This window comes from Psittacula echo, assembly GCF_963264785.1.
Source record: "Psittacula echo genome assembly, chromosome: 14".
In the NCBI taxonomy this organism is placed as follows: domain Eukaryota; kingdom Metazoa; phylum Chordata; class Aves; order Psittaciformes; family Psittacidae; genus Psittacula; species Psittacula echo.
Window position 1 is genome coordinate 2,668,716 of NC_137750.1, and position 27,597 is coordinate 2,696,312.

At 43.2% G+C, this 27,597-nt stretch overlaps 2 protein-coding genes across 4 annotated transcripts; one reads left to right on the forward strand and one right to left on the reverse strand.

Moving 5' to 3' along the window:
* Positions 1–952: 952 nt before the first annotated feature.
* LOC308227141 (uncharacterized protein C17orf67) lies at positions 953–4,687 on the reverse strand (the record flags this gene model as incomplete). Its single annotated transcript, XM_080629501.1, has 3 exons — positions 953–1,069; positions 3,859–3,959; positions 4,633–4,687. 3 exons carry the CDS (start codon positions 4,685–4,687, stop codon positions 953–955), a joined length of 273 nt encoding a protein of 90 aa, XP_080485627.1.
* A 2,104-nt stretch (positions 4,688–6,791) lies between these two features.
* On the forward strand, positions 6,792–27,409 carry DGKE (diacylglycerol kinase epsilon). 3 transcript variants are annotated; one of them, XM_080629184.1, is made up of 11 exons: positions 6,792–7,463; positions 9,018–9,177; positions 9,662–9,781; positions 10,689–10,832; positions 13,071–13,228; positions 13,525–13,576; positions 13,727–13,840; positions 14,306–14,377; positions 14,891–15,018; positions 16,085–16,196; positions 27,246–27,409. In XM_080629184.1, exons 1-11 carry the CDS (start codon positions 7,009–7,011, stop codon positions 27,303–27,305), a joined length of 1,575 nt encoding a protein of 524 aa, XP_080485310.1. In that variant the 5' UTR covers positions 6,792–7,008; the 3' UTR covers positions 27,306–27,409. The 3 variants fall into 3 exon arrangements, with proteins under 3 accessions (XP_080485310.1, XP_080485309.1, XP_080485308.1); XM_080629183.1 differs by lacking the exon at positions 27,246–27,409 and adding an exon at positions 16,333–23,702; XM_080629182.1 differs by lacking the exon at positions 27,246–27,409 and having other exon boundaries at positions 16,085–23,702.
* Positions 27,410–27,597: the final 188 nt, after the last annotated feature.

Below are 27,597 nucleotides of genomic sequence, written 5' to 3' on the forward strand. Positions count from 1 at the left end.
AAGAATCTCAGAAGGAAGGTTCATCCTGTTATAAGCATTTACAGATGTAAGTATATCTTCTTTTTTGGCATCATGTTGGCTGTTGGGTAATTGGAAGAGTTTACTTGTATTTTATACTCCTTACCTCAATGCATCCCACTTTTTAATGTAGTAACAAGCTGATGCTCCATGCAAAACACACAAGGAAAAAGGATGACCATATCACAAACCAGTGTGCGTGGAGTACTACTGGGATGTGTCATTTTGTCACTGATTGGCTTGTTAGTAGTGCCTGGTTTCTGAGCTGTGCTTTGGAACGTATTTTCCCATTGAATTCTATGATGCATGTGATAAACAGAGGCAATAAAGCAAATGAGGGTGTCTATTACACTGATGTTGAAAATCAGGCACGGAACTAATAACCCATGCAAGCTCTGTGAGAACGTTCCATGTTAATGTTTGCCAGAATGTGTACTAAATAGTGAATTCCATCTAAAAAGTCAGCAGCCAGCAAATTATTTCAGCTGAGATACTGCAGAACAGGCTCAGCTCCTAGCAGGTCAGACTGCATCTTACATATCCTGCCACAGTCCTCCAGAGAGCTAAGTGAACAAGTCCGAGACTTAAACAGATGAGTTGGAAAAGGAGCACAAGCAGACAGGAAAGAAACAGGAGTAGTCTGAAGCAACATTAGTAAGAATGTTTTGTGGTCACCAACTTAGATCCATGTAGCACAGAAATTGATAACCACACGTTTTATTAACAGCAGCCGACTGCAGTGACACAGTTGATGCCAAGGACACTTGTGTTCCCTGCCACTAATCTGTTGCCAGACACCTTTTAGCGCAAGGTACTTCCTCCAGCCCCTGATTATTCTCTCCTCTTCCTGTTTGTGACTCTGCCCTTTATTACAAAGAAAGAAACAGGCACTGCAAAAGAAATCTATCTACCATTTGTGGGGTAGGCAAGACCATTAGATTGGATGCACCAGATCCCTGTTGCAGTGTGGGATGCAATGTGGATTCAACCAGTGTTCAAGGAATTGTTCTTCTGCTCTCTGCTCCAGGCGCTGGAGGTAAAGCATATACTCCTGTTCGAAGACAAGAAGAAGTAATTTAATTATGTGATCACTCAAGTCTAATGTCAGGTCAATGAACCTTATATATGAGCAAGTAATTTACCCCTTAAAATCATCAAATACAGTGAAATGGTGATGCCAGTCAGCTTGCCCCAACCTAGCAGTATTTACTGACTGACATCAGTAAAAGTGTTGAGCAAGAATTTTAGAGTATTCATAAATTAGGGATTCTGCATACACATTTCTTATTTGCATAGAGACACAGAAGCTTCTGTTGGTCCTGAGGGTACAGAAGGATTCTCACAGATAGATCTGTTGTAGCCTCTTTTGAAAATAGATTCCTGCTGATTAAAAACCATGAACCCCTGACAGGATCATATGGCAGTACACCAAAGGGTTCTAGTTAGTAGCGTGCATCAGTGCTGACTGGTCTTTGTGTGAGCCATAAAATAATGTGCATTTCTCATGCTAATTCATAGGGGGGTTGGCGTAAGCAAAGAGTTACCAAACTGAGGTGGGCTGTGTACCAAAAACTAGATCTGCATCAGAACAAAACTTACTTTTAAGAAGTTACAGCCCCAGTGCCTGGGGGCTCACAAGCTCTGTGAACACTGGGTACAGGTTTTCATATATATCATCCCCCCACTGCCTTGCACAGTAGATGTTGCAGGATTGGAAGCTGTAGTGTAAACCCTTTGCACTGGCCAAGTATTCCTGCTGTGATCCAGCTCTTTGTGCTGACCAGAGGGTTGGTACACTGGGGGCCAGCAGGAAGCATTAGTATCCTGCTTTTTAATGTGCTTTCTCTCCTGGCAGCACAGGCACACTTGGCTCAAATCCCTCCAGAAGACTGTTACAAATTTGTGGAGAACAGAACTATATAACTGATAGGATGCTGCAGGATTAAAAGCAGGGTCTCAGTCAAAATAAGATTAAAACATGCTGATAAGATAAATGACACTTTAAAAATAATCAGAAATGGCAGATCTTGCTGTCTGTAACTGAACAGGCTTTTTGAGTGAAACAGCATTTGGAAGGCAAACAGTGTCACAAAGAATTGCAAATTAAATTCCCCAACTCAGCATGATCTGGCCTAGTACAAACAGCTTCTGCTTAAAATAGATGAACAGAGGTGGGTTCATCCCAGCACTCATTTCATTCTGCTACAAAGAATCCATACAAAAGCAGGTTTTCTCTTAGAGCCAGGGGCACAACTATGCACAGGGATAGAGGAGCCATGCACCTTCATTCACAAGGGAAAAACCCTAAGTTCCTCATGGAGGGGAGGATAGGTTTTCTAGAAGTAGATGTTTCCTTTTATACTGAAAACCTTGACAATTAGTGAGGAAAACAAATACTCTTCTGTTTGGGTTTTCTTACAGGAAGGCAGCATTGCTGTATGGGAAGAAAATAAAGAAAAAGGAAATAAAAAGAAGGTTGGAATGTCTCAAAAAGTGTTTGCTACTGATCGTGGTAGGGTGGAAGTGGTGAGGACAGAGCAGCAGAGGTCAGTGATCACTTTTCTAGCCCTAGCTCCCTTTACTCCCCACCTAGACTCACGGAACCACAGAATATGGAAGGGAAATTGGAAGGGACCCATAAGGGTCATCGAGTCCAACTCCTTTCTCTTCACAGGACTACCTAAAACTAAACCATAGACTAAGAGTGTTGTGTGGTTTTGGCTCTATTATACAGTCTTCATTGTACAAGATTGTTAACCAGCACGATGTGATATCCTTGTGACAGCTTTGACTTGCTGTGGCCATCACACTTGACAAAGAAGCGTGTGCATCAGGAGTGGCACACAGCCAGGTGGATTCTTTTTGGCTGGTGTACAATAACCACTGGAAAGAGAAGCCCACGAGCTCTCTCCACAAGCCTGGCACACACTGAGCTCAATCCTGCAAGGTACATAGCACTCCTCATGTCCTACAGAGTTCAGAAGTGTTCAGCACCTTGCTAAACTGAGCCCCACACGTCTATTTGTCACACATGCACCTTCTATTGTGAGCTTTCTCGCTTCTGTGGGTTTTGCCTCTTCAGAACCATGTCATTTGAGCACAGTTTATTTACTTTGGACCAAAATAGGCAGTAATTTTAAAATACCTTAAGTAGCTCTTGAGAAGTGCAGAATTATATGTTACATCTTGTCAAAGCAAGTAAAACAGAAGGTTCTTTAATTCTTTTTCTTTTCCTGTAATACGGCTTAGAAATAAATACAAATATTTCATGCAATACCAGTGCTGTTGCCTTAAGCTAGCAACTGAGAACTCCCACCATATCATAATAAACCATCCTATCTGTAGCATCCATAAATAAGTGAAAGAAGTGATTTTAAAAGCTAACTGAGAACTACCTCAATCTCCACACCGACCACTGACACCTACATCTCCTTTCTGCCTTGAGTGCAGAATGTGCTGTAAGCAGAAGACATTTCCTGTTATTTAGTTCTTCAGAAACAACCTGATGAAATCCACATTTCTATAAATGAAAAGCCACTTTCTTCTCCATAATTTAATTGACATTTTTGAACCGTGATAAATAATTTCCACATTCTGCAAACGTACATTTCCTCAGCAACATTCAGCGCTTGCAGAATGCTGCTTAACAGTAATTGGAAGAATGTAAAGGGGGGCTTTAATATTTCACAGAAGAACTCAGCTGCTTAAAAGGGCGATATTCATAAGATACTGCTTGGAGTTAAATCTCTATAAATCTAATACTAAGCACAAATGTTTTGGGGCTTTTGGTGTTGTGGGGGTTTTAGTTAATGTAATTTAAAACTGAAAGTCATAAATCACCCTCATTGGCTCATCAGGGAAACCAGCTTTTCTCGGTCTGTCTCCGCGGCGAGTTCTCAGAATCTGTTTGGCATCTTTTCCAGCCAAAACTGGGGAAGTGTCTAAAGATAGAAGAACAGACATTAGCTCTGAAATTACCAAAAACTTAACATTTTATCTGTCAGTTGTAAAACAAAACGTCTCCAAACCTGATTTTTGTCTGTATACAAAGTGTTCTTTCATTACAGCCCCTTCCCCGGGGATATTGCATTCCAGGAGATATGAGTGGAATTTTAAACCATTTTTATACTTGTGCTTTCTCTAGTTCTGCCTGCATGAAGCAAACCTTACATATTCATGCTACTCTCTAAAATGAGAGAATATAGCAGCACCATCTAATCACTGGCATTAGTGATTCCAATTCTTTGTTCCTTTCTATGCTGCTTTACTGTTTAAGACTGTATTCAAAGTAATGAGTTAGACTTTCGTTGCAAAGGAGAGCTTGCAGTGAACATTTTGCTTTGCAGAACCTTGGTCAAATAATAATGGTAAGCTAGGAAAATTAAACTTTTTGGTTTTACAAGAAATGATTACAGTGTGGTAATGTGGAGAGCAAAACATGGAATACAATAGCATGACTGTTAAAAATCAAATAATGGAAAGCCTGCAATATAAAAATAGGTGTTAAAAATGAAATATGAAGATATTAAAATGCAAGATTGAGGAACTAATACTGTTATGACATGCTCTGCCGCTCTACATACACATGCAGGTTTGTTCTGTATAGTCTCCTACCTGTAAAAGTGGTCATCAGGATCAAAAAGGAGACAAACACAAGAAACGTCTTCATTTTGATTCTGCTTTCTCTCAGCCTGTTCCAAAATGAGTAGCGCTGACCGAGGCATCAGCCTATTTGAAGTACCTACGTCAGTCACAAGTGTTTGTTTATGCTTTGACTAATCTGAGTGATAGCATAATTCTGAAGACATCTGGCCTGAGGTTTTGAATTAGGCTATTATCTGCTCACACGTTCTCAGCATAGCTCTGTTCCTGAGGGACAGAAAAATAGAAGACCTTTTTTCCACGTCAGGCTTCAGAATTACGCTGGATAGCTTACATTTGTGAAACCAAACCACATCACTTTGCATTCAGCATAGAAGCAATGGGTTTGGGTGCCTAAGGTGAGCAATTGCTCTTTAAAAGAAACAATTGTCCATTACTGAATGTTAATGTTAAAGGCTGTTGCAGAGGGACCCCTTTTTCAGAAATTGTCTCAAACTGCAGCACAGAAATGCATATTAATGGGGTTTAACTCTAGCAAAGGCAAATTATCACTGCTGGAAAACACAGCAGAGAGGTTTTTATTATTGAGTTAACAGAACCATGCAAATGAAAACTCACAGAATTCTTCTGAGGACAAGGTAGTAGAAAACTTGATTATAAGAAACAGGATTGTAAGTGTCCTTACTAGTAAACAGTGTGAAGTAAGAATGTAGGGTAAGAAATGTTGCAAGCAGCTAGTTTCTGCCTTGAGAAATATGGCAGAGGTCCTCTTCCACGCAGCGCTGTGCTGGACATACAGCGTCACCGATCTGTAGGAAAAGAAGTGTCCCTTTGAATCTAGGGTAGGAAACAGGGAGTCAGGATCCATCAGTGGCTCACACGAGAAACATGAGTGATTAACATTCCCCTTTGGAGGGGACATGTAGCACATCCCTGTATCTCCTGCACCTCAGGGGTTCACCAGGGCTTACCAGCCCTCCTCAGTGGGGCCTTTTTATTTCCTGAAGAGGGGGTGTTTATTCCCCTGTGCCTCCGTGCCTGCACAAGTCAGGGTGACCTGTGACAGAGTGTGGGTCTCAATGAGAACAGAAAGGCTCAGGAAATCCAACAGCAGATCAGAGCAAGGCCGGTGAGTGCCCCTCAGGCAGACACCTTGGGGTGTGCTCAGTTGCTGTACCCACTGGTGAGCCAGCTCCTTAGCTAGCCAGGCTGCATTAGCACAGCTCCTCACACTGTTCTTTACCGTTTATAAAGGTCTGACAGAAACTGAGTGTGCTGTAGGTGTGAGGGCTCATCAGAGCGACAGCAGGCGACGGAAGCGCTCAGGGCTCGGGCCATGCTGGGGTTGGGGCATCCCATGATGGGACTTGCCTTGGAAACCAGAGTGGTGTTAAGCTGTGGCACGCTGGCATTTTCCAGCATGTGTTTTCAGATCCCAACAGCCTAAAATCCAAGAGATGTTCTGTCTCTGGTGTGGATGTATGTAATTGTTCAAGGTACTCTGTTGGAAGTACGAAAACCTGTCGTTTCTAACAGCAGCGACTCTTTATGTTCAGAACTGCTACAGGGGAGCCGTGTAACGTGTGAGGACAGAACGAAATCAGGGGAAGCGCTTCTGGCTGGGTCACAGGAACCGGCTGTGCGCTAACTGGGCCCGGAGCCGGCTCGGCAGCAGATGCTCCACCGTGGCCCTTCGCCCTGGGTTGCCGCAGCCCCGTGCCCGGCGAGCTCCCGCCCTGCTGTGGCTGGAGCTGAGCGCGGGCCGCGCTACCCCGCGCTGTCGTGGAGCTCCTGGCGATAGACCCGGTGTCGCGATAACCCCGTAACGAGCCGGCCCGAGCCCGGGCGGCGCCCATCTCCTGGTAACCGCCGTTTCCGCTTCCGCCGCCCCGCGCATCCCCGCGGCCGCCGCTCGGCTCCTGCTCGGCCCAGCGGGAGCCGCCGCCGGGACCCCGCGGGGGCTGCGGAGGGGGAAGCGGGCGGGCGGCGGAGAGAAGGTCGTGTGAGGGGCTGGGGCCTCGGCGCGGTGCCGGTCTCGTTGCCCCGAACCCCCGCAGAGGGGCCGTGGTGGCCGTGGTGCGTTCGGGGCAGCCGGGGCCCTGCGGCGGCTTCCTCCTGGCGGGCGGGAGGAGGCCGTTGCCGGCCGGCATTGCGCGAGGCCCGGGCGGGCGGCAGGAGCCCTGCGCAGCCGGCGGGCACCGCGTCCTGTGGCGGGTAGGTCGGGTGGCCCCTCGTGGGGCAACGAGGTGCTTGGCCCTAGTGGGGGTTAAAACATGTTTGATGAGGCTGCGCGTTGGCTTCTTGGACTAGGGGCCCGTTGCCGGGCTGGCCCTGCCGTCTGCCCGAGCGCTGTGAGGGGTTAGGCCGGCGAGGCTGAGCTGCCGAGGGATGGAAGGGACGGGGAGCAGGAGCAGCACTTCCTCCTCGGTCGTCACAGACCACGGTTTGGTGGTCTGGACTCTGTGCTCCGTGCTCCTGCCGGTGCTCCTCACCCTGTGGTGCAGCTTCCAGCGGTCCCGGCGGCAGATGCTGATCCGAGATATCTTTCGGAAGAGCAAGCATGACTGGCACTACACAGACCTCTTCGGGCAGCCCTCCTACTGCTGCGTGTGCGCTCAGCACATCCTCCAGGGCGCTTTCTGCAACTGCTGCGGCCTGCGTGTCAGCGAAGGCTGCCTCAAGAAAGCTGACCAGCTCTTTCACTGCAAGGAGATTATGATGAGCAACAGCGGAGCCCGCAGCTCCATGCCACACCACTGGATCAGAGGCAACGTCCCACTCTGCAGCTGCTGCATGGTCTGCAAACAGCAGTGTGGCACACAGCCCAAGCTCTGCGACTACAGGTACTGCAGGGGAATTTGACTTCGTATAAGTAAGTACGATGCCATATCCGTAGGGTGATTGGAGCATGTTACCCCGAAGGGGATTCTGCAGGAGTCAGATGTAAAACCCTGTTAAACAACTTCAAAGAACCTAAAATTAAAATGGATGCTTGTGGGTAGTTGGAATCAGAGATTAAGAGTGTGGCATTATATCTCCTGTCTGCTTGCTCTCTTAATTTGCATTACTCCAGACTGATGTGCTATCTACTCTATAATTACATTTAAAAGGCTATCTGTGTCCAGGAGAGTGTGTATTTTAGGGGGTGACCTGAAGAAGGTTCTAACACCTTTGTCATTTGTATAGTGAGTATCCTGAGCAATTTGGGTGGCACAGCTCTAGTTCAGAGGCATCTGCTCAGTCTGACTAGAGCAACCATCTTAAAGCTACTGAAGTTCATTTCTAGAAATACTCCAAAAGAAAGCCAATGGGAAATTTGAAGAGCTTCTGTAATATAATCTGTTGTTAAAGTTTGTGGTGAGAGTGTTAAAAAATTCAAGAAGCCATTAATGGGCTTGCAAAGTTGTCATCATAACACATACAGGCATGTTATGCCAAAATACAGTGCTAGTGATCTAGGTCCTGGGTACAGCATAAGTGTTACTTCAGCCTTCTCAAAAGGTGTCATCTTTCCAGCATATATTCTGCCAGCTTTTGCTTTACGTCTGTGTAATGCTGTTAAATTGCTTGGAAAGTAAGCAGAAAATGAGCACACTATTGGAAACAAAACCTTGAGAGAGTGTGCATAGCAGAGGAGGGAAGGAGAGGGGTTTGGATGCAAAGGGGGAAGGAAAGAAGAGGGAAAGAAGTCACGGTACAGGGCAACTATTATTCTACTCTGGTGTGCTGGATTAGTCAGGAGGACTCCAAAAATAGCTTTCACAGCTGCTTAAATCAAGGCTTTGGATGTAGCAAATGAGGATTAACATTCTGCAGAGGCTGGCGGTGGATATTGCAGCATTTTCTCTTGTTCCGGCCCGTTTTCCAGGACAGCTTTTACAATGCGTAAAAAGCAGAGCAGTTTTGCATAACAAAATCCCAGCAGCCTTGTACCACACTGTGTAACCTTTTAGGTTTCAGACTTCAAGGGTTATTCTACATCTTACGAAATTTATTAATGAATGTTACTTGTAACACTGTTAATTTGAACTCTAGTGTTTCGTCTGTGCTCTTTAAGGATGGGTAGAGTTCAGCTTCTCTTTCAGTGTAACTGTTAGTATGGCAGACAATGCAGAAGGATGTTTATAGCACCTAGGTTTGGAATTGAAAAGAATAGAGTTAATTTTAACCTATTGGTTTTGGGGTTTTTTTGTCAGAATTCAGATGCTTTTCTAAACTTGCAAGCACAATGGCCTAGTTATGTCAGTTTCTGTAGCCAGTGTGCTTAAAATACTACTTACAATGGTGCATGTAAACATAAGCACTTTTCAGAGTTAGGGTATCTAAAATAAATGAGCAGTATCGATGTGCCTGTTGCTTGAGGATTTCTTTTCCATGGCTTTTGGTTTTTATTTCAGATGTGTGTGGTGTCAGTACACTGTCCATGATGAATGCATGGTGGATTATTTAAAGACACAGAAGTGTACGTTTGGAGAGTTCAGAGACTTAATTATTCCACCATACTATTTGTCTACAATCAACCAGATGCGTAAAGAGAAAAGAACTGATTATGAAAAGGTAATGGTCTGCTGCTGCTCGGGTTTTAATATATTTTTAAGAACCCCTGACAAACAAGTGGAAAAAAAAAACCCTACAGACATTAAACTTTCAACTCAGAACATTGTCAGGTTAATCACTCTCAGGTGAATGTTTCAGTACATCTGAAGTACTTGCAGTGTTGATTCTCAAGTGTCTGTCATTTTACTAACATGGTAGTTGGAGCATGAGCATACATTTGGATTTTGTTACTCCAAAAGAACACTGAGATTTTGGTACCTTGCTTGAATGCTTTGTGATTTTTCTGCTACTGGGTTCCTAACATTGTAGTATTTGTTGTCCTAGGCACTGCAGAACAGAAATCTTCAACCTTTATGTTTCTGTTTTGACTGCCTCAGTAACTTCCTCATTTCCACACTTGCAGGGAACAGGTTTTGGAGGCAGGCTGTACACGTTTCCAAATGTGCCATGGTTTTGTGTCTGACTGACTTCTACCCTTTTGCAGGTAGCACCTTACTGCAGAAAACACTGGATGCCAGTAATTGTACTGGCCAATACTCGCAGTGGAAACAACATGGGTGAAACTTTACTAGGAGAATTTAAAATTCTGCTGAACCCTGTTCAGGTATTTACAGTGAAAAGCCACTATAATAAAATAAGTTTAAAGTAGAACATGGCTTTGCTTACACAATGATATGGATCTTATGGAAGATCAGTAAAGGAAACAAATTCATGCAGCTTGTTCTTTTGAAAGAACAGCTTTATAGAGAGAAACCAAAAGTGCAGAGGCTCCTCCCACTGCCATGTTTGTTACGGTTCTGATAGCAGGCCACGTTTTTATTTCTAGTAATAGATGGAGTAATTCTGTTAACGATGAGTGTTTGGCTCTTGAAGCCATGTGCAACTGTTAGAAAATGGCACTTTCAGATCTTCTTTATTTGAAACCTGTATTTGTTTAAATCCTCACTTGTGCAAGTGTCAGTGTTTACAGTTGCTGCTTTGTGTTGTTGCTTTCCTTTAAAATCCACAGGGATAGACCAGGATGTTGACGTAAGGCAGTTAGTTGTTCCTTGGATTTCCTGGCTGCACCTTAGTACTCTTCCTTTGAATTTCAAAACACAGCCTTGGAATACAAGCTAGTAGAAATCACTATGTGTGTGTGTTTAAAAGCATTTCAGCCAGGCTTTAAAGAATAAACCTCTTTGTGTGCTGGGTATTTAAAAATAACCTATATCTGAAGTCTTTCATCTCTACAGAATTCATCATAGTGCCTCAAGATAGAGACTTTCCTTAGGACACTGTCAGTTGGTTTTATCAGTGGCATCTATTCCCAGTGAAGCAGCTGGAGGTGTCTTGTGAATTTGGGAAACCAAATCATGCTCATAGAAGTCAAGACAGCTCATAATGTAATATTGTAAATGTAGAATCTTTGTTTTGCGTTAGAATGAACTTCTTGAAGTTGTTTATCTGCAAGGCAAATTGTGAGTCATGGTCTGTGAACTCAGAGAACTCCTTATTTTCCTCTCTTCTAGGTTTTTGATCTGAGCAAAATCACACCTACTAAAGCACTCCAACTTTGTACCTTGCTGCCTTGCAACGCTGTCAGGGTTCTTGTCTGTGGTGGGGATGGCACAGTAGGTTGGGTCCTGGATGCCATTGATGAAATGAAAATAAAGGTATCGTGGTTTAAGTTAAAAGATGTTTTATGGAGAGATGAGTTTTGGAGCTGCTGAAGTGCTGCACCTGATCTCTTAACCTGCATTTATTGTTTTCATTTTACTGAATAAGCCTAGAGAGAAATATTTGCAGAATTGCTTATTCATACCATTTCCCTGGTAGTTCAGGAAAAATATGAAAGCTTTAGGTTTTAAATGATATTTCAAGTTGTTCTTTTCTGTAAAAGAAGAAAAGAACAAGCTGCAGAATATTTTATGTGTTGTTCTTTCCTCTTTGTCTAGACAGATTTGCTGTAAATGGCACTGCTGCTAATGTGCTCTGACTAGTTATTTCTCCCAGTGCACTCAATCTTGTATAATAACCTCATGATGTTGCTGGCTACACCGGTTATATTGCCAGTACATGAATGAGTGCAGTCATTTGCTTCTTCTCCTTACATATTCTAAAGAGTCTATCAGAGCTGTCACTCTGCAGCCTACTGTAGCCTCTGCTAACAACAGGTAGAGAAGGAAAATTAAGCTGTATGTTTACTGTTGATTTGAAATGGAAGATATTGCAGTTTACAGTGCTACTTAGACCGAATGATAAAATAAAAAATGAAGAATTATTAGGGCTTTAGTGCTTTGCCTATAAACTTTTTCTCCAGTCATAAAAGGAAGAAGGTTTCTCCTCTTATATAAATGTGGATTTTGTTGGTGGTTTGGGGTATTTTGCTGTGGCTTTTTTGTTAATACATGAAATGTTTTAGTTGAAGGCCATTATTACTACCTTGTGCGTAGTCAAACTGAGCTTCTATCAGGACTTCTATGTAGTGATAAAGTATAAATGCAACAAAGCGTAACTATAAAGGTTAATGAATGTGAGTATATGGTTACTTGGTCTTAGGCACCTGATATATTGTCCCTCAGAGCCAATATAGTTGATTAAATCTGTGTTCTTTTTTGTTTCCAACTATTCAAAGTGAGTCATTGGAGTTACATAAATGCTGATGAGATTATCCACAAAACCTTTTTATTATCAGCAATAGGTCATTTGCTCCCTTCCTTTATCTTGACTCTCAAACACAGGTTACCTAGCTGATAACTCCTTGAAAAAACAGTAACCATAATGCCACTTATTGCAAGTACTTTTCGCAGCTGAATTTCAAAGGCCATAGTAAATCTGAAATAACTCTTTATCCTTCTATGGTAAAGAGAGCAAAAACCTTTGCTGAGGTGGCCATTCTGAATGCCTGCTGCTGTCACTTCCCCTGTGATCTGCAGAGGTGATTATCATCTGCTCCATCTGCTGATGACAGTTGGATTTGTGCGTGCATGTGGCATCTCTGAAACTTAGATACTGACTTTCCTTCTTTGAGTATGTGAATTTCTGTCCATGGCTGAATACTCTAACATTATGTGCATCTGCTGTTTCAGACCTAACCTCACTTCAGTCTTTTAAGAGCATTTCAGTTTCTCGTGATGGTTCACACCCATATGTTATGTCTCTCTTAGTGTTCATATCACTTCTCAGAGCTATAGAATCCCATAATTGTTTGAGTTGGAAGGGACCTTAAAGCTCATCGAGTTCCAACCCCTGCCACGGGCAGGGACACCTTCCACTAGAGCAGCTTGCTCCAAGCCCCATCCAGCCTTGCTTTGAACACTGCCAGGGATGGGGCAGCCACAGCTTCTCTGGGCACCCTGTGCCAGTGCCTCAGGACCGTCACAGGGAAGAACTTCTGCCTAATGTCTAATCGCAGTCTCCCCTCTGGCAGGTTAAAGCCATTTCTCCTTTTCCTATCACTACACGCCCTTGTAAAAAGTCCCTCACCACGTATCTGGAGAAAACTATTATTGCTTATGTGCAGTAATAGTGTTAGTAACTTACCGTGGCTGCAGCAAGTCAGCAGCAACAAGTCAGGCAATCAGATGCCAAGTTCAGAGCTCCTCTTCTAGATCTAAAGCATCATCTTTGTGAAGGAATATTCTGTTCAGTATTAATAACACATTGTTTTCATATTGTGTTTGTATTCTCTTCTCACAATGTTTTAACATTTCCTTCTTCTGCTTTATCTCTACAATAAGTACCTAAATGTGCCATCTGTTATTACTAACTGCTGCCAGCTCTGTTGCTCTGCACTATGTAACAACCTGCTGTGAAGATTAATGATATTTATCTAACCTGAACATTTGGGGATAAAAGGGAGAAAATGAGTGCTGAAGGAGGAGCTAATATGCAGTGGTTTTGTATCCTAGGGGCAAGAACGTTATATTCCACAAGTTGCAATTTTACCTCTGGGAACAGGTAATGACCTGTCTAATACACTGGGCTGGGGTGCAGGTTATGCTGGAGAAGTCCCTGTAGAACAAATCTTACAAAATGTCATGGAGGCAGATGGAATCAAACTAGACAGGTAAGTAACAGTGGCAAGATAAGTTCTATAGAACCAAATACTACTATAGCTCTGCTGATACCCAGTTGCAGCAGTATATGTAAAGAAACACAAGTATTGCTGGAGGGAACTGCAAAATAACTGAGGTCCAAAATTAGCCTGGCTTTAGTTGTTCTACGAGGCTTAACTTTTTTGTAATTTAACTGAATTTGAATCTTCTGATTTGATCCCAGTATAGATATGAGATTCCTAACTACAGCTTTGATGCTAAGCGAGAACAGTCTGTCATGGGTCTAAGTAATGCTGTTGTTTTTCAGATGGAAGGTTCAAGTAACAAACAAAGGATACTACAACTTAAGGAAACCAAAGGTATGGTTTGCAAGTAGAAGTAAGGATTCTGTGGAATACGTGGATGTTTATACTAAGTTTTCTGGTTACCCATTTTCCATTAAACACTGTGACTTTTAAATGCTGATAATGACATTTAATAAGACCATAACTACAAGTTCTGTTTTACAGGTATTCACAATGAACAACTACTTCTCTATAGGACCTGATGCTCTCATGGCTTTAAATTTTCATGCTCATCGTGAGAAGACTCCCTCTCTGTTTTCCAGCAGAATTATTAACAAGGTGTGTTTGGGGAACTGACATTTTTCTCCTTGTAGTTGTTAACTTAAGGCTATTTTTTGCTTTACATTGCTTTACTCCCCTACTTCCTTTCATGTCATTTTAAGAGTTTGAGCTCGCTTTTCTTGGGGAGGGGATTCCATGGGTAAAACACACTTCCAGCCCTCTGCTTTCTTGCTTACAGAATATACTGTTCAATTTTTGTTTAGCATGTCTCATTTGCTCAGAAACTTAATGGATTAAAGACATTGCCTATTTCCTTTTAATGTGGAAAGCAAGTTTCTTATGCAAGTTGTAGCCTTTCTCATGAAAAGAGCTTAGTTGAAGGATGTGCAAACATGTTATGTATTAATATTAGATAAGGTTTGCAGAATAACAACTACACATGAGTATTTTATAGTCTGGATATGATTTGTCTTTTTCTAACAGTGTTTTCTGTTCTCCCTGTTTTGGGGTATTTTTTTACAGGCAGTTTATTTTTTCTATGGCACCAAAGACTGCTTAGTACAAGAATGTAAAGATCTTAACAAAAAGGTTGAGGTAAGTTTTTTACCTTGCTTATTCTCTGGACAATTGGCGAAGTGTCAAACTTTCCTTGTGAAACAAAAGGGGGAAAGCTTTGCAGCTTATGTCTGTATGATACTTGTGTGAGAATGGCTTTGGACTTGGAGTATTTTTGCAGATAGACAGAAACCTGGCTTACTTCATGGAATTCATGTCTTTGAGCTAATTGAAAATCCCTATTTATTTTCTGCCCTTGACTCAGTTCTGTGAGTTCGAGTACTGGCACTCAGATAAAATTTGCCTTACACCAGAGATTTACATAAGTGAGAGTTCCTTTTTCTGTTCTCTGTTAACAGAAATCTATTAAAGCTTAGGACATCTTGTGAAATCAGAAGTCACTTTTTTGAAGTATGAGAAGAAAACGTTCTATTTGTACAGGGCCAGTTTTTCTTCAAGTGGAAGCCTGTTAGATGCATAAAGAGAATAACCAGCTTATACTGAAGTACTGAATTTGATCCACAATAATAAACTTCTGTTTGTCTTTTAAAGCTAGAGTTGGATGGTGAGAGAATTGAGTTGCCCAATTTGGAAGGCATCATTGTCCTGAATATTGGATACTGGGGAGGCGGCTGCAGGCTCTGGGAAGGAGTAGGTGATGAACCTTACCCCTTGGCAAGGTACACAGTGCATCTTCTTATTTTTGCCTTTAATAGTTCTTCTAGTGCAAGCAGTTCTCTCTCCTAGGCTGTGCTTATGTAGTGAGACTTGTCTGAAAGTCAGAAGGATTCCTTGTGGCAGCAGGTTATCTAGGATTTATTATTTTCTTCATGTTAGAGATTTTGCCTAAGTGCATCCCACACATGAGGGTCCTTTTTAAGACCTTCTCAAAATGTCTGGCATGATTAAGCAATAACATTGAAGAGGCTATTGAAATAAAGGTAGACTTCAAAAAGTAGCAGAATGTCCATTTGAGAATATGAAAGAACATGTCTTAATAGAGGTTGAAATATAAAGTAAATATGCAGCAAGCCAAAAATGTGACTGCCATGCTCGAGTAAGTTGGCTGGAGCAATACTATAAAGGGGAAAAGCTGGGCACATTGGTTATTCCCTCTTGTACTTCATTCTTCAGAAGCCATATATAAATATAACTCAGAGTTCGGTTACAAGACTTATCACATAATTATTAGGGTTTTCAGGGACCTCTGGAGATTGACCTGTCCAACCTCCCTGCCAAGGCAAGGTCTCCTAGAGCATGTTACGCATGTCCAAGTGGATTTTGAATGTCTCCAGAGAGGGAGAGAGGGGGAGACTCCATGATCCTGGATTTCTAAAAAATATTTGGGCAAGGTGCTTTACCAAAATCTAAAAAATTAAGCCATTAGAAGCTTTTCCTGTAGAATAATAACTGGATGAAAAGACAGAAAATTGTACACATTTATGGAAGAGAAATCCACTGTGGGCCTTAAATGTGCACAATGGGGCTTAAGTCATACATCCATAGTCTCCAGAAGTTAGATAGGGTGTACCAGCTGGTGTATTGCTCCATACTTGTGTTTCTGTATGACTTCCCTTGCTGCTCAGTGGGATTTCTTCAGTGCTGGCCAGCACAAATAGACAGTTTAAACATATTTGTAGAATAACGTGTCTATAGGAATAGCCGTAAAAGGACTGTGTAATATTTGGACAGGTATTCTAGGGCTCATGAGCATCAGTAAAAAGAGTCTCCTTTCTTAATTCATAGACACGATGATGGGCTTCTGGAGGTTGTTGGTGTTCATGGTTCTTTCCACTGTGCCCAGATTCAGGTGAAGCTTGCAAATCCCGTTCGCCTGGGGCAGGCACATACAGTGAGGGTAAGTGGTGGTGATGAACCTGTTTCCCCTAATTTATTACTTTTTAATACACAGTATCAGCATGTTGTTGTTGTAAAAGGGATCTCCAGAGCTCCTCTGAACCGCTGTGATTGTGTGTTCTTCTATTTAATACTAGCTGATCTTGAAGAGTTCAAAGATGCCAATGCAGGTGGATGGAGAGCCATGGGCTCAGGGGCCCTGCACTGTTACCATAACTCATAAGACACATGCACTGATGCTGTATCACTCGGGTGAACAAACAGATGACGATACTTCCAGCAGTTCTGAGGAAGACCACATGAGAGAACCGACGGATGAAGATACGTAGATTTTGTGGAACTTAACAGAATACAGCGATGAACTTCAGCTCATTTAAAAACACTGAGAACACCTAATTTAGATTAAAGTTTGTGTCCTAAGGTTCATACTTGTGAATGAACTAGTGCTGAGGAAGAAGCCATACTTTTACATTCATGAAAACGTCCACAGCTGAATGACCACAACTGTTTTGCCTTTCAGATTTGTGGTAATGCCCAGCCATTCTAGCTGGAGGAGTTAGTTACTCTAATGGCAGGAAAGAGACAGATACCTCAACCCTCCCTTGCTGTGGAATCAGATCTTCTGCTCATACAGTCTAGTGTGCAGAATGTTTGATACCCTTTGAAAGGGGAACAGCTGGAGTTTGGCGTGTTCCACCTGCCCTTTTCCCCAGAACAGAAAATCAGACCGAGTAGGGTATGAGCTGGTTTTCTGACAACAGCCAGCTCCTGGCTGCCATCTCTTCTTGGCAGCAACACAAACACCTTTTCGTGTTTGTGCAGGGTGTATGTAATAGGCTTGACTGGGAGAGCAGAGGGTCTGGGAGCTCTTGGGAAGGTGGTTAGCAAGAAAGATGCTTCTGGTTTCTGGAAGTCTTGTGTTAGCAAATGACCTTTTTCTGTGGTTTTATAAGCCATAGATAGAATACTCGTGAGGTCCCAAGTAGCCAAGGTACAACTTCAAAATAATTGTACCATGACTTGCACTGAATGATCCTCTGACTGACTCTGCTTCAGTTCAGTGAAAAACTAATTCTAGTTCTTGTAAATAGCAGTGTCATAGTTCTTGAGGAGGCTTTTTGGAGGAAAACTTGGACAAAGTAGCTGTCTCTTTTTAGCTGTTTAGAGAAACAATGATGATCGGCAAATGTGTGTGTTGGTCATCTTGGGTTTCTTAAAGATCTTGCTTCATAATCACCTGAAAATGATCAGTAGCAAGCCAGTCTGTTAACCGTTTCAATTTGAAGTGTGGCAATTGAAAGCTAAGTTTGCAGAAGTTAGCAAGTTCTGGTGTTCACGTGTATAATTTGAGTGGGGAAAAAACCATGGAAGCATTTGTCTTCTGACTGGCTCTTAGGAAGGTCAGAGTTACCATGTTGGACCTGAAACTTCATTTCCCATATGAATATATAGTGAGAAAAAGATTGGTGACCTGTACTGATAGTACAGGTTAAGAACACATACAACAATACATGGAAACTGTCAGTTTGGCGTATCTGAAGCTTCTCAGGTTAAAAGCTTCTCAGGTGAACACATCTTCATGGTTAACAGAAGTAAAAACCTGCTTCCTTTTTTCTTTTCTGTTGTAGGTATTTTAAGCCTGCAGCAGGTGAGAGCTATGAGCTGAGGTTTAAACTTTGTCTCTAAGTAATTCAGTTAAGTCCAATTGAGTTACTGAAGGTGATCTTCCAAGTAGGAAGAGAATTTATGCTGAATGTATACTTTTATAAGCCAAGATGGTAAGAGAAGATGAGAGCTTTGGTCTAAACTTTGAATGTTGCTGCTTTTGTCAGAACTCCTCCATTATTTTGGTGGTTGTGTCTCTTTTTTCCTTCTACTAAGTGAAAGTGATACCATTGGGTAAAGTAGGCTGTGTTTCTAGGTTTTGTAAACTGAAACTGTTTTTCAGCAATTGTAAAATGACATTTGCATTAATGGTGAATGAACTATTTATATTTTAAAATAATTTATTGAAACCTTGGCAAAGTCAGTATTTTTAAAACCTTCAATTGTAATCCTCTTTGGAGAGCCATTTTTACCTTGATGGTATTTGTTGTAGAAAGTGTATGTACTAGATCTTAAATACTACTGATTGTCAGTGAATTTATAGCTGTCTGAAAATGTGATTAGAGTGTCATGAACTGTAAAGCAGAAGCCATGTGTAAATTCCACATTCATTAGCTTTATGCACCTCAACTTACTTATTGTGTGTAAATATGGACAACAAATGAATAGTAAAAACTGTGTAAAAAGCATTTAGAATACCCAAAAGTATACTATGTTAGAGAAATCCACTACCCTCTTTTTTCAGTTATAAGCTTCAATTTGTATTGGCTTCAACGATCTCACTAGCTAAGTTATTATTTTTATATATATAACCATCAGCATCCTTAAAATAGTGAAGTTCTGTGCTATGGTTCTTACCTGTTGTTTACAAGCAAATGCTACATCTCTGGAAAAGCAGGGTATGTGCTAAGAAAGGCAGTATTTTCTCAAGGGAAATGACATCACTGGCTGCTTAATCTCAGCTATTCATAACCAGTTTAAAGAGTTGCCTGAAGCTGATCAGGTGATTGTGCAAATTGTTTTGTAGCCTAAGAACCTTTAACTGCTCGAAAACTTCACTCTTTGGACTCCTGATGTCTAGAAGAAAAATAATTGATGCTAAGACTTTGAAAGCCGCCTTTTGTGCAGGGAGTGGGCTGGCTTCTCCAGTTGTGCTTTGCCCAGGTGGGGAGCAGTGATGTACCATGTTTGTGCAGGCAAGATCCTCCCAGTTACTCAAAGGGTGTGAAATCCCCTTTGAGAAATGGAAATTCATGGTTCCTTTTGGAGAAACAAAGGAGAAGTGAAAGTAGCATCTAATTGGGCACCTGTTTGGAAAACCCTGGTAAATGGCCCTGTTGTATGGGACAGATCATCCCCTTCTTGCATGTGGAAGTGAAGAAGCTTGTGTTTCCCAAGTTGTTAGTGATTGCTGCAAATGACAGGTAGCAAATGTAGCCATTGTAAGCATGGAGAAGCCTCTTGTAAATTGTATTTGTGGTATGGAGAATATTCTGTAAGGTTGAAGTGTCGAGTTCCCAATCACACATGGGATCATCTATCTGTTGTAACTATCTGTAGCTGCCCTATGCATGACCAAAAGTTGTTTTTAAACATACAATGTTAGCACTGGAATCTCTTGGGCAGTCTTGCTGTTTCCAACGTGCTGTCCTTGGATTTCTATGTATCCTCCTTTCCAGGATGTTCCAAATTGGGTTAAAGCCTGGTTTGAGTTAGTTTTATGGCACTGTTTTGATGTCCAACTGCAGGCAGTAAATGTCAGCAATGGGCTTCCAGATTCTAATGCTAGCATAAATGCACTGTTCTAACTTGTATATAGCTACAGCTGCTTGATGTTGTCAGGTTGTGATTGTAAACCTGTTATACGCGGTTGTAACATGATAGGTGCAAAAAGCCAGGACACATAGCTGCTCTTGTGAAAAGAAATTGGAAACCTGGAAACGCTGCGGTACGTTCGCTGTCCAGGAGAGGGTGCTCTGCAGCTGGGTCTCATGCCCTGCCCTCAGGAATTTTTCCTGACTGTTGATGCTTGACGTTGGAAAAACACCAAAAGCAATGTTGCAGAAAGACAAGTCATGAATAGTTCCCTCTGGCAGTCTTCACTCGTTTATACCCTTGTGTAAACTCCACCGGTGAGTAACAACATCAACTGTCAAGCACTCAAAAGTGAGTTCCCAAAGTTTTACTGCCACATACACTAGCTTAACTGTGCACAGAGCATCTTGTTTTAGGCTTTCTTTCACTTTGTGTTTTCAGTTCAGCCATTCAGAGCACGGTTAAACTGTTTCAAATGCCACCAGCATTTTGTGTCTTTCCTCATGTCTGGACTTCTTAGAAAGGTGTATGAAGTCCAAACTTGCATTCTTCATCTGAAGGGGGCCTACAAGGATGCTGGGGAGGGACTGTTCATCAGGGACTGTAGTGACAGGACAAGGGGTAACGGGTTCAAACTTAAACAGGAATTGGATATAAGGAAGAAATTCTTTACTGTTAGGGTGGTGAGGCACTGGAATGGGTTGCCCAGGGAGGTTGTGAATGCTCCATCCTTGGCGGTGTTCAAGGCCAGGTTGGATGAGGCCTTGGGTGACATGGTTTAGTGTGGGGTGTCCCTGCCCATGGCAGGGGGGTTGGAACTGGATGATCTTAAGGTCCTTTCCAACCCTAACTATTCTATGATTCTATGATCTTCAGAAACAGCTGAGGAAGTGAATGGCATACACTTAGGTAATTTTTTTTCTATGTACGTCTATTGTTCTGGTGTTTAAAGCAGGTTAGAGTACTGCTTAGAGCATACTTTTAACAGCACTTTGCAATTATTGCAGTTATTAATACAGTCTTGTGTTTTCTACTGCAATTGCAATATTGCTCTTTCAATTTAATGTGGAATTTGTTCAAACTTGAATATTTTTCTCAGCTGTTATGAATTGCATTTCGTGTTCATAATGTAAGAACTACATAGCATAATTTATGCATTTGATATTCTTTTCGTATGTTCACTTTCAGTGTTGCCCTTTCATAGGGTTTTTTATTCCAGGTCTTGCTTTTCTCGAGCGCTAACTTGAAACACCATTTACTTTGGTTAGAAGCTTTAAGTACTTGCTCTCAGAAAACAGACTTGAGTTTCTTCTGGTTGTAAAAGAAAATGCTACCTTGTTTGAACACCCTTGGAGAAAGACATCCTGTTGAGGCAATGCTTATAGCAAAAGTAAGTTAAAAGTTTCTTCTGTATAACTTCAGCTAATTCAGATTGAGAATACATTTTGCCCATACATTTTGCTTGCTAGTGTTTACAGCTATTCAGTAAGTACTTCTTTCTCTCAGTTACTGAATTACTCATTTTATGCTGGCTCCCTTTCAGCTAAAAATGTCATTTGAGGCAGTATCAAAAGCTCTGATTAAATCGGGATAGTGAGCTTCTCTTCTATCCGCTTTATCCCTCGTGCCAGATAGCTTGTCAGAAAGGAACATTGGAATGGCTTTATGCAGCTTATTCTTAGCCCAGCAACCCACTTGTCTGGCTTTTTCAGTCACCACCACCACACCTGGAAGATGTCAGAAAGGTCTCCAAAGGCTCCCAGTCCCCCTGACCTATTCTGAATGTCCAGTTTTTGCTCTTTGCTGCTGGGGAGGAACCTCCCCATTCCCCACAGGTTCTGAGAACTGATTGTTAAAGGTTCTGGTTTCAGTTTGGCCAGTTCCTTCTGGTTCTGTGTTATGTTGCACTGAAGCTCGCAGCTTTTATAGTTTGTGTTATTGTATCTCACTGGTTTAAAAACCAAAAAACAAATAACAAACTTCAAGCACTGTACCTTAGCTGTGAACAGCATAATGGTATCATTGTTGTACTAGTTAGCCTTTTCTACTTAGCAACAAATGCTTTCTGGTAGAGTACCACTGTAACCTAGTTATTCTGTGGGTAAGTAGGACACTTAGGAATCTTTGCATGTGTTCTAACTGAAAAGCCTTTTTTGTTCTGTATTCCATACCAACTACTAGCAGTTTTCCTTTTGGAAAAGAAAAGAAGATTTGACCCTTCAGTTAGGAGTAAACTAGGATATCTTCTGGTTTAAAAATACTAGTATTTAACTCACCCTGTTGAATGTGAACCACTTATTTTAAAATGCTCTGACTTTTTTTTCTGGTAAATTATAGCTGCTTTTTGAACATAGGAATGAGACAACAGAGACCACTTGTTCATTTAGTATATTGAGAGAATTTAGACTTTCTCTATTTCACCTTAGTTTGGGCCACAGTTCTAAAAGCCCAGCATGATCACAGCTTTTTATCTCACTAAGAGTGCTGATTACACAGTTCAGGTTTTGGGCATCTCAGGGAGAGACTTCTAGCTGGAGTAAAGCCACATGCCTTGACTAAACCTAGTGACATTACACAGACTTACATTAGCTGAGGAATCCAGTCCTTAACTATTCAAAAATATGAATGTAACCAACATTTTGCTTTGTTTCCTGTGCTGTGTACCCTTACTGATGTAATTCACTTTTTGCACTGTTTCATTTGCAACTTGCTTGTAGATTGCAGCGTGAAAATAGTTGTCTTTTTAAGAGTAAGTGTTATTGTGAGCTTATCACATTCTGTACCCAAAGTTTACATCCCTCAAAAGCCATTTTGTCTGCTACCCGCCGTTGTAATCTTTATAGAGTGCGTACCTCCAGCCATCTCCTCTTTCTAGAGTTTTTATAGTTAAAGGATTTTTATTTTTGTAGCTAGTAACTTCAATCTGTATAGCAGTTACTTCTATTTAGTAATTAGTGGACAGAGTACTGTAAAAATGTTACTTTTAAGAGCTGTAACTTTAAATTAGTAATTACAACTTGCAAGAAAATACCAGCATGTTAACAGTTGGGAAGAAAAAAAAGTTATTCTTTAGCTTGGAACTACTGTGATGCTGTGACTTGTGATTTGTATTGAACGTGTTACTGCGTGTATTCTGAAGTTGCACTAAATAGGGAAAAAATGAGCTTAAAATGCAAGTAATAGATGAGAAAGTAGAATTTATAACACCTTAGGGTTTTTTTCCAACTGATATTGGTGGCATTTTGGATTCAGTATTTCTTGATTTTCCCACAAAACAGTAAGGAGGGAGTGATCCATGTGCTCCTGACAGAACAGCCATTTCCTTACGGTCCGGTTTGAGGTAGGTGTTATTTAGTGCCCAAACATAAGCTGAAGCTGTCCTTACCATTCCCACCTCTCTTCCCAGGAAACAGAATCTCAACGCAAACCTGACTGCTCACAGCAGTGAAGTGTGAGATTCTTTGCAAAGAAATAACAGCCAACAGCGTATCAAAGCTTCAATATAAATGTTTAAAGTCAACATTTGCTAATTCTTTTTCTTGACACCAGGTGATGCTTTCAAATCCCAAATTGCTTCCCATTGTTTTTTAAAAGGCAGCAGGCTGAAATGAGAGGATCAGGAGGTATCCCTGTAAAACTCTTATTAGTCATAAAAGCTGGGCAGCATGTTCTTCATTTGCTGTGTAGGCACAGGAAGTGTGGTTGTGGAATGTCTTGTAAAAGCCTCTGCTCTGTTTGAACCCTCACTGGCTTCATCCAGTATTTCTGAAGTGGTTGATGATACCATTGCCCCCTGTAATTGTGACGTTTGCTCAAATCATTACATGTGGGTGACGTGTATTATTTGGGCCAGGTTCAGTCTGTAAGAAGCTGCAAATCCAGTGAAATCACAGAACTCCACCTGGTTCTGTGCTGGTACTCCACACTTACGCAGGTGAAACTGAAGAAAACTCATCTTCAGTCAGTTGTAACATGGCCTGTCTCTGTGACTTCAGCTCCCCAATGCTCTTCTGAGTAACATTTGCTCCATATTCTTCATAGAGTTTTGTAAATGCAGTTTTTTTCACAGCACTGACTCTGTTACTGAATTTCCTAATGCATCTTTTTGTTGTCTTGTTATTTCTCTGTAGATTAAAGCGTGTGGATTAAAGTATTTAAACTCAATTTTTCTTGTTCCTCACTAAAAGTAAATGTGAGTTTTCAGGTCTGTAACAACAGTGATGATAGCTGCCTGGCTTTTAGAGGGCTGCAGTATGATCAGCTTGGTCATCTTGAGATCAGGGTTGTATCTTGTTGAACACTGCTGCCATGCGTGTGCCTGAGATTCCTGCCACAAAGTCCAAGCATTTCAAACCTTGGATACATGGAAAAAATTCGAGACAACATGGGAATGTCATCCAGAGGTAGAACTTAATATTGTTGGTAACCTATAACAATGTCTCGGCAGCTGGTTGCCCACTTCTGGTCCATCCTTCTCCTCAAGGTATTCACCCCTGGGGAAAAGCTGAGTTTGTGTGGCTTTACAATGGTTATGTTTAAAAGGGTTTTAAAGCCCCATGCTTCTCTAGCGAGATGAAATGCCTACATGGTTCCTTCTCCCTGATGTTGTCAGTAATTTGGTATCTTAAAACAGTTTGTGATGCACAGTCTGTATTTAGTCTAAGCGGGGGAATCGCCTGCGACTTTCTTATCTGTGAAGAGCAATTTCTGGATAAGAATTTGAACGGGAGATGTTTTGGTGTTCTGGAATGTTAAACTGGAGGCGGGAGGGCTGCAGAGAGTGCAAGTCAGCAAAATCCACAGAGAGCTTTCCAGGGAAAGGGGAAATGCTGCTGGAAGAGGTTCAGAGATCAAGTGGCTCAGTGCTTTCTCCAGAGGCAGCAGATGGGGTGGTTTGGGCTTTTGGGAGTGAATAAATCCTCCTACAGGGCCAGTTTATCATAGTGTCACTTACCTCCCGAGCCCTTTCCTCTGTTCCCCAATCTCATTTGCACAAAAGAGAGAACAGGCTCTGGCCTTTTAGCTCCGGCATTATGCCACGATCCAGCCTATTGCAGGCTGTTCGTGTGTTGTTTTCCATTCAAGCTGGGGTCAGAGCATAGGTATTCAGCAGGGTTTTCCTTAGATGGGGAAGGCAATAGTTTCACAGCTTTGAGGATCACTGGCAGTAATGTTAATCAAGATTGGGGTTTAATATCTTTTTAACTGTTTTTAGAACTGTTGGAGTGAAGCATGCAGAGCACCAACTTGAGCCAGGCTTTAGCTTAAAGTTGCATAAGAAGTCACACTACAGGTATGTGTGGGGAAGAACATGAAAAAACACAGTCCAGACTGAAATTCCATTTCTGTCTTTGGGTAATGATTTACGGAACAGAACTTCATAACTCATGAAGAGTTATAATGCAGGTATGTTTATTGCAGCGCCGGGTGCGAGGGGGATCGCTCCTCCTAACTCGGACACCGAGAGCTCAACGAGCTGGATATTTATTACACACAGACATACATATTCACCAGATTTCACAAGCATAGGAGGAGATTATCACAAGTTCCAAGAACTCAATACCATTCCCCTCCGCTCTGCCCCTACGCACTGCCGTCTGGTAGTCTTGGGCCAGGGTCTTCTGGATGAAGTAAGAGATCTTCCTCGCCATGCACTTTTCATCCTTGGCACAGTTTTCCCAGCTGGCAACCTCAGGTCTTACAGAGACTATCTGACACAGGTTCCTGCAGACATTCATCTTCTTGAGGGAAAAGGGTCCCTGATTTTAAACAATGTGTTTCGGCTACCTATTCTATTCTGAGTTACACTTTAACCATGAGACTAGCAAGAACAAGAACATATCTGTTCCCTATACTAAGTTAAGACAATCAATACATAGTTTGAAGAAAACTCTTAACCCTTTCCTTAGTCCGCTACTATTTCTCACATCAGTAATATAACTAAAAGTGTGAACTATTTGGTGAATTTAAAGTGAAGTGGTTGTGTGGGGGCCCAAGTAAGATTTGTGGAATCCAGTGTTAGACCTTGAGGCTTTGATTTCAGGATGTCTCTTCTAGCCACTATCTTTTCAGGAGAAGCCCTCACTGCAGAAAAGTAATGCAGGAAACCGCTTCCCATCCCTTCTCTTGCCCATCTGTGGGCAATGTGAGAACCCGCTGCTAACCACAAGGTAACAGATGGCCGGAGCATCCTGGTGCCCATGGAACAATGTCGCATGGGTCCCGGCATGTGCCCCGGCAGCGCCCAGCGCCATTGTCCCGGCCGGCCGTGAAATCCCGATTCCACGCCGAGGAGCTGCTGCAAGGAGCCTCTCTGGCTCTGACCTGCCAGCGAGCGGCTCCCTGTGTGCTTGTGGAAATAGGGGGAGAGCAATGCATATAGAAATGTCATTATTGGACGGCTTTTAGCGTGGTAATTGCAGAGCCTTGCGCGCGGACCCCTGAAAGGTCATCGTGACAGCAAAAGTTAAAACCATTGAGTCTCCATCAGTCATTCAGCGTTGGCTTTGATGGTGTCGACACCATTAACTGCCGTGAGGACGCACTGTGAATCGCTTTGTGGAGGCGAGGGGGGGCTGCCTGGCCCTGTGATGGAGGCGGGCAGCGGCCAGGCCTCCCCCTCCCCTCCGCGGCCCGGCGGGTGTCTGTGTGTCCGTCCCATCCCCTCCTCTCCCCTCAGGCGCTTATAGCCCGGCCTGCGCCCGCCCGCGCCTCTGTGCCCGCCATGGCGGCGGCGCGGGGCCTGCCCGCCCTCATCGTCCTGCGGCTGCTGCTGCTGCTGCTGGCGGGCGGCGGGCAGCGACCGGGCCGGGCCGACCGCTGCAGCTGGAGGGGCAGGTAGGGGGGGAACGGAGGGGGACGGCAATGGCGGAGGCACCGGACCCGACCTTTTAACCGGGACTGGCGGCTCCATCTTCAGGGTGTTCGGCTACCCTGAGGGACCAGCCGGTTGCAGCAGGGGAGCGCGGGCGGCAGCTCCGCCTCGCCGGAGGGTTTTCTTTGACAGGAAAGCACTTACCAGAGCGCTAGCTGAAATCCCTTTCCTCTGCGTTTTGCATTTTCCTTTTAATAGATTTTATCTTCGTCAATAAGCAAAAGTAACTTTCCTGAAGGCAGTGGTAGTGCACCATCGTGAGCGAGAGCGGAGGAGCAGGGGCAGCCCCACCTGCTTTCATTAGAAACGTTACAAATAATTAAGAGATGTAGGGGTTTAAACAACTTTGTCAGAGGTAACTTCAGTGCTCACTGTGCAGCTCCTGCTGCAGTCGGGGGCTCTCAGCCCCACACACCTGCAGGTAGGATTGTATGAGGAGCTCGGTGCTGGCCAGTCCTGTCACATAAGGAAGTTCGTTGCCGTTTGGCAGAGAGAAGCTGCTTTCTGTCATCTCTCTGGGTGCTGCGGGCATCCAAGCATAGATTTGCAGGCAGAAGGAGCTGAGGCTCCTTTTCCACGCAGCCTGGTGCAGCAGTGAGTGTGAGCAGAGCCCCCCGCTGCCCTGCAGCCCAGCTGGAGGAGGTTTAGCTCGTCATGAGGGCAGAGTCAGAGCTGGGAGCAGGAGCTGTGGCGCTGGCAGCCGTCAGGGTGGTTGTGCCTATGGCTGATGATGGACTCCTGGTGTTGTCTTGGCAGCGGTTTGAGCTGGGAGCCCCGTTCCCGCGCGGTGGAGCAGGTTCATCTGCGCTGCACTGAGGGTTCCCTGGAGTGGATGTACCCCGCACGAGCCCTGCGCGTCGTTCTGGAGCCCAACCTCTCCAGTGCCCGCCACACCACTGTCTGCATCAAGCCCGCCAGTGACTTCCAGGGTGCCAGCATCTATGTGGAACATGCTGGGCAGCTGCATCTGGTGGTGAGCGAGGCAGAAGGGGCTCAACCCCACCACGTGTCTTGCTTCAGTGCCCACACGCCACAACGGGTGGCCCTCTTCCTGCAGGCCAGCCCGCAGAGGGACATCAGCCGCCGGATGGCCAGCTTCCAGTATGAG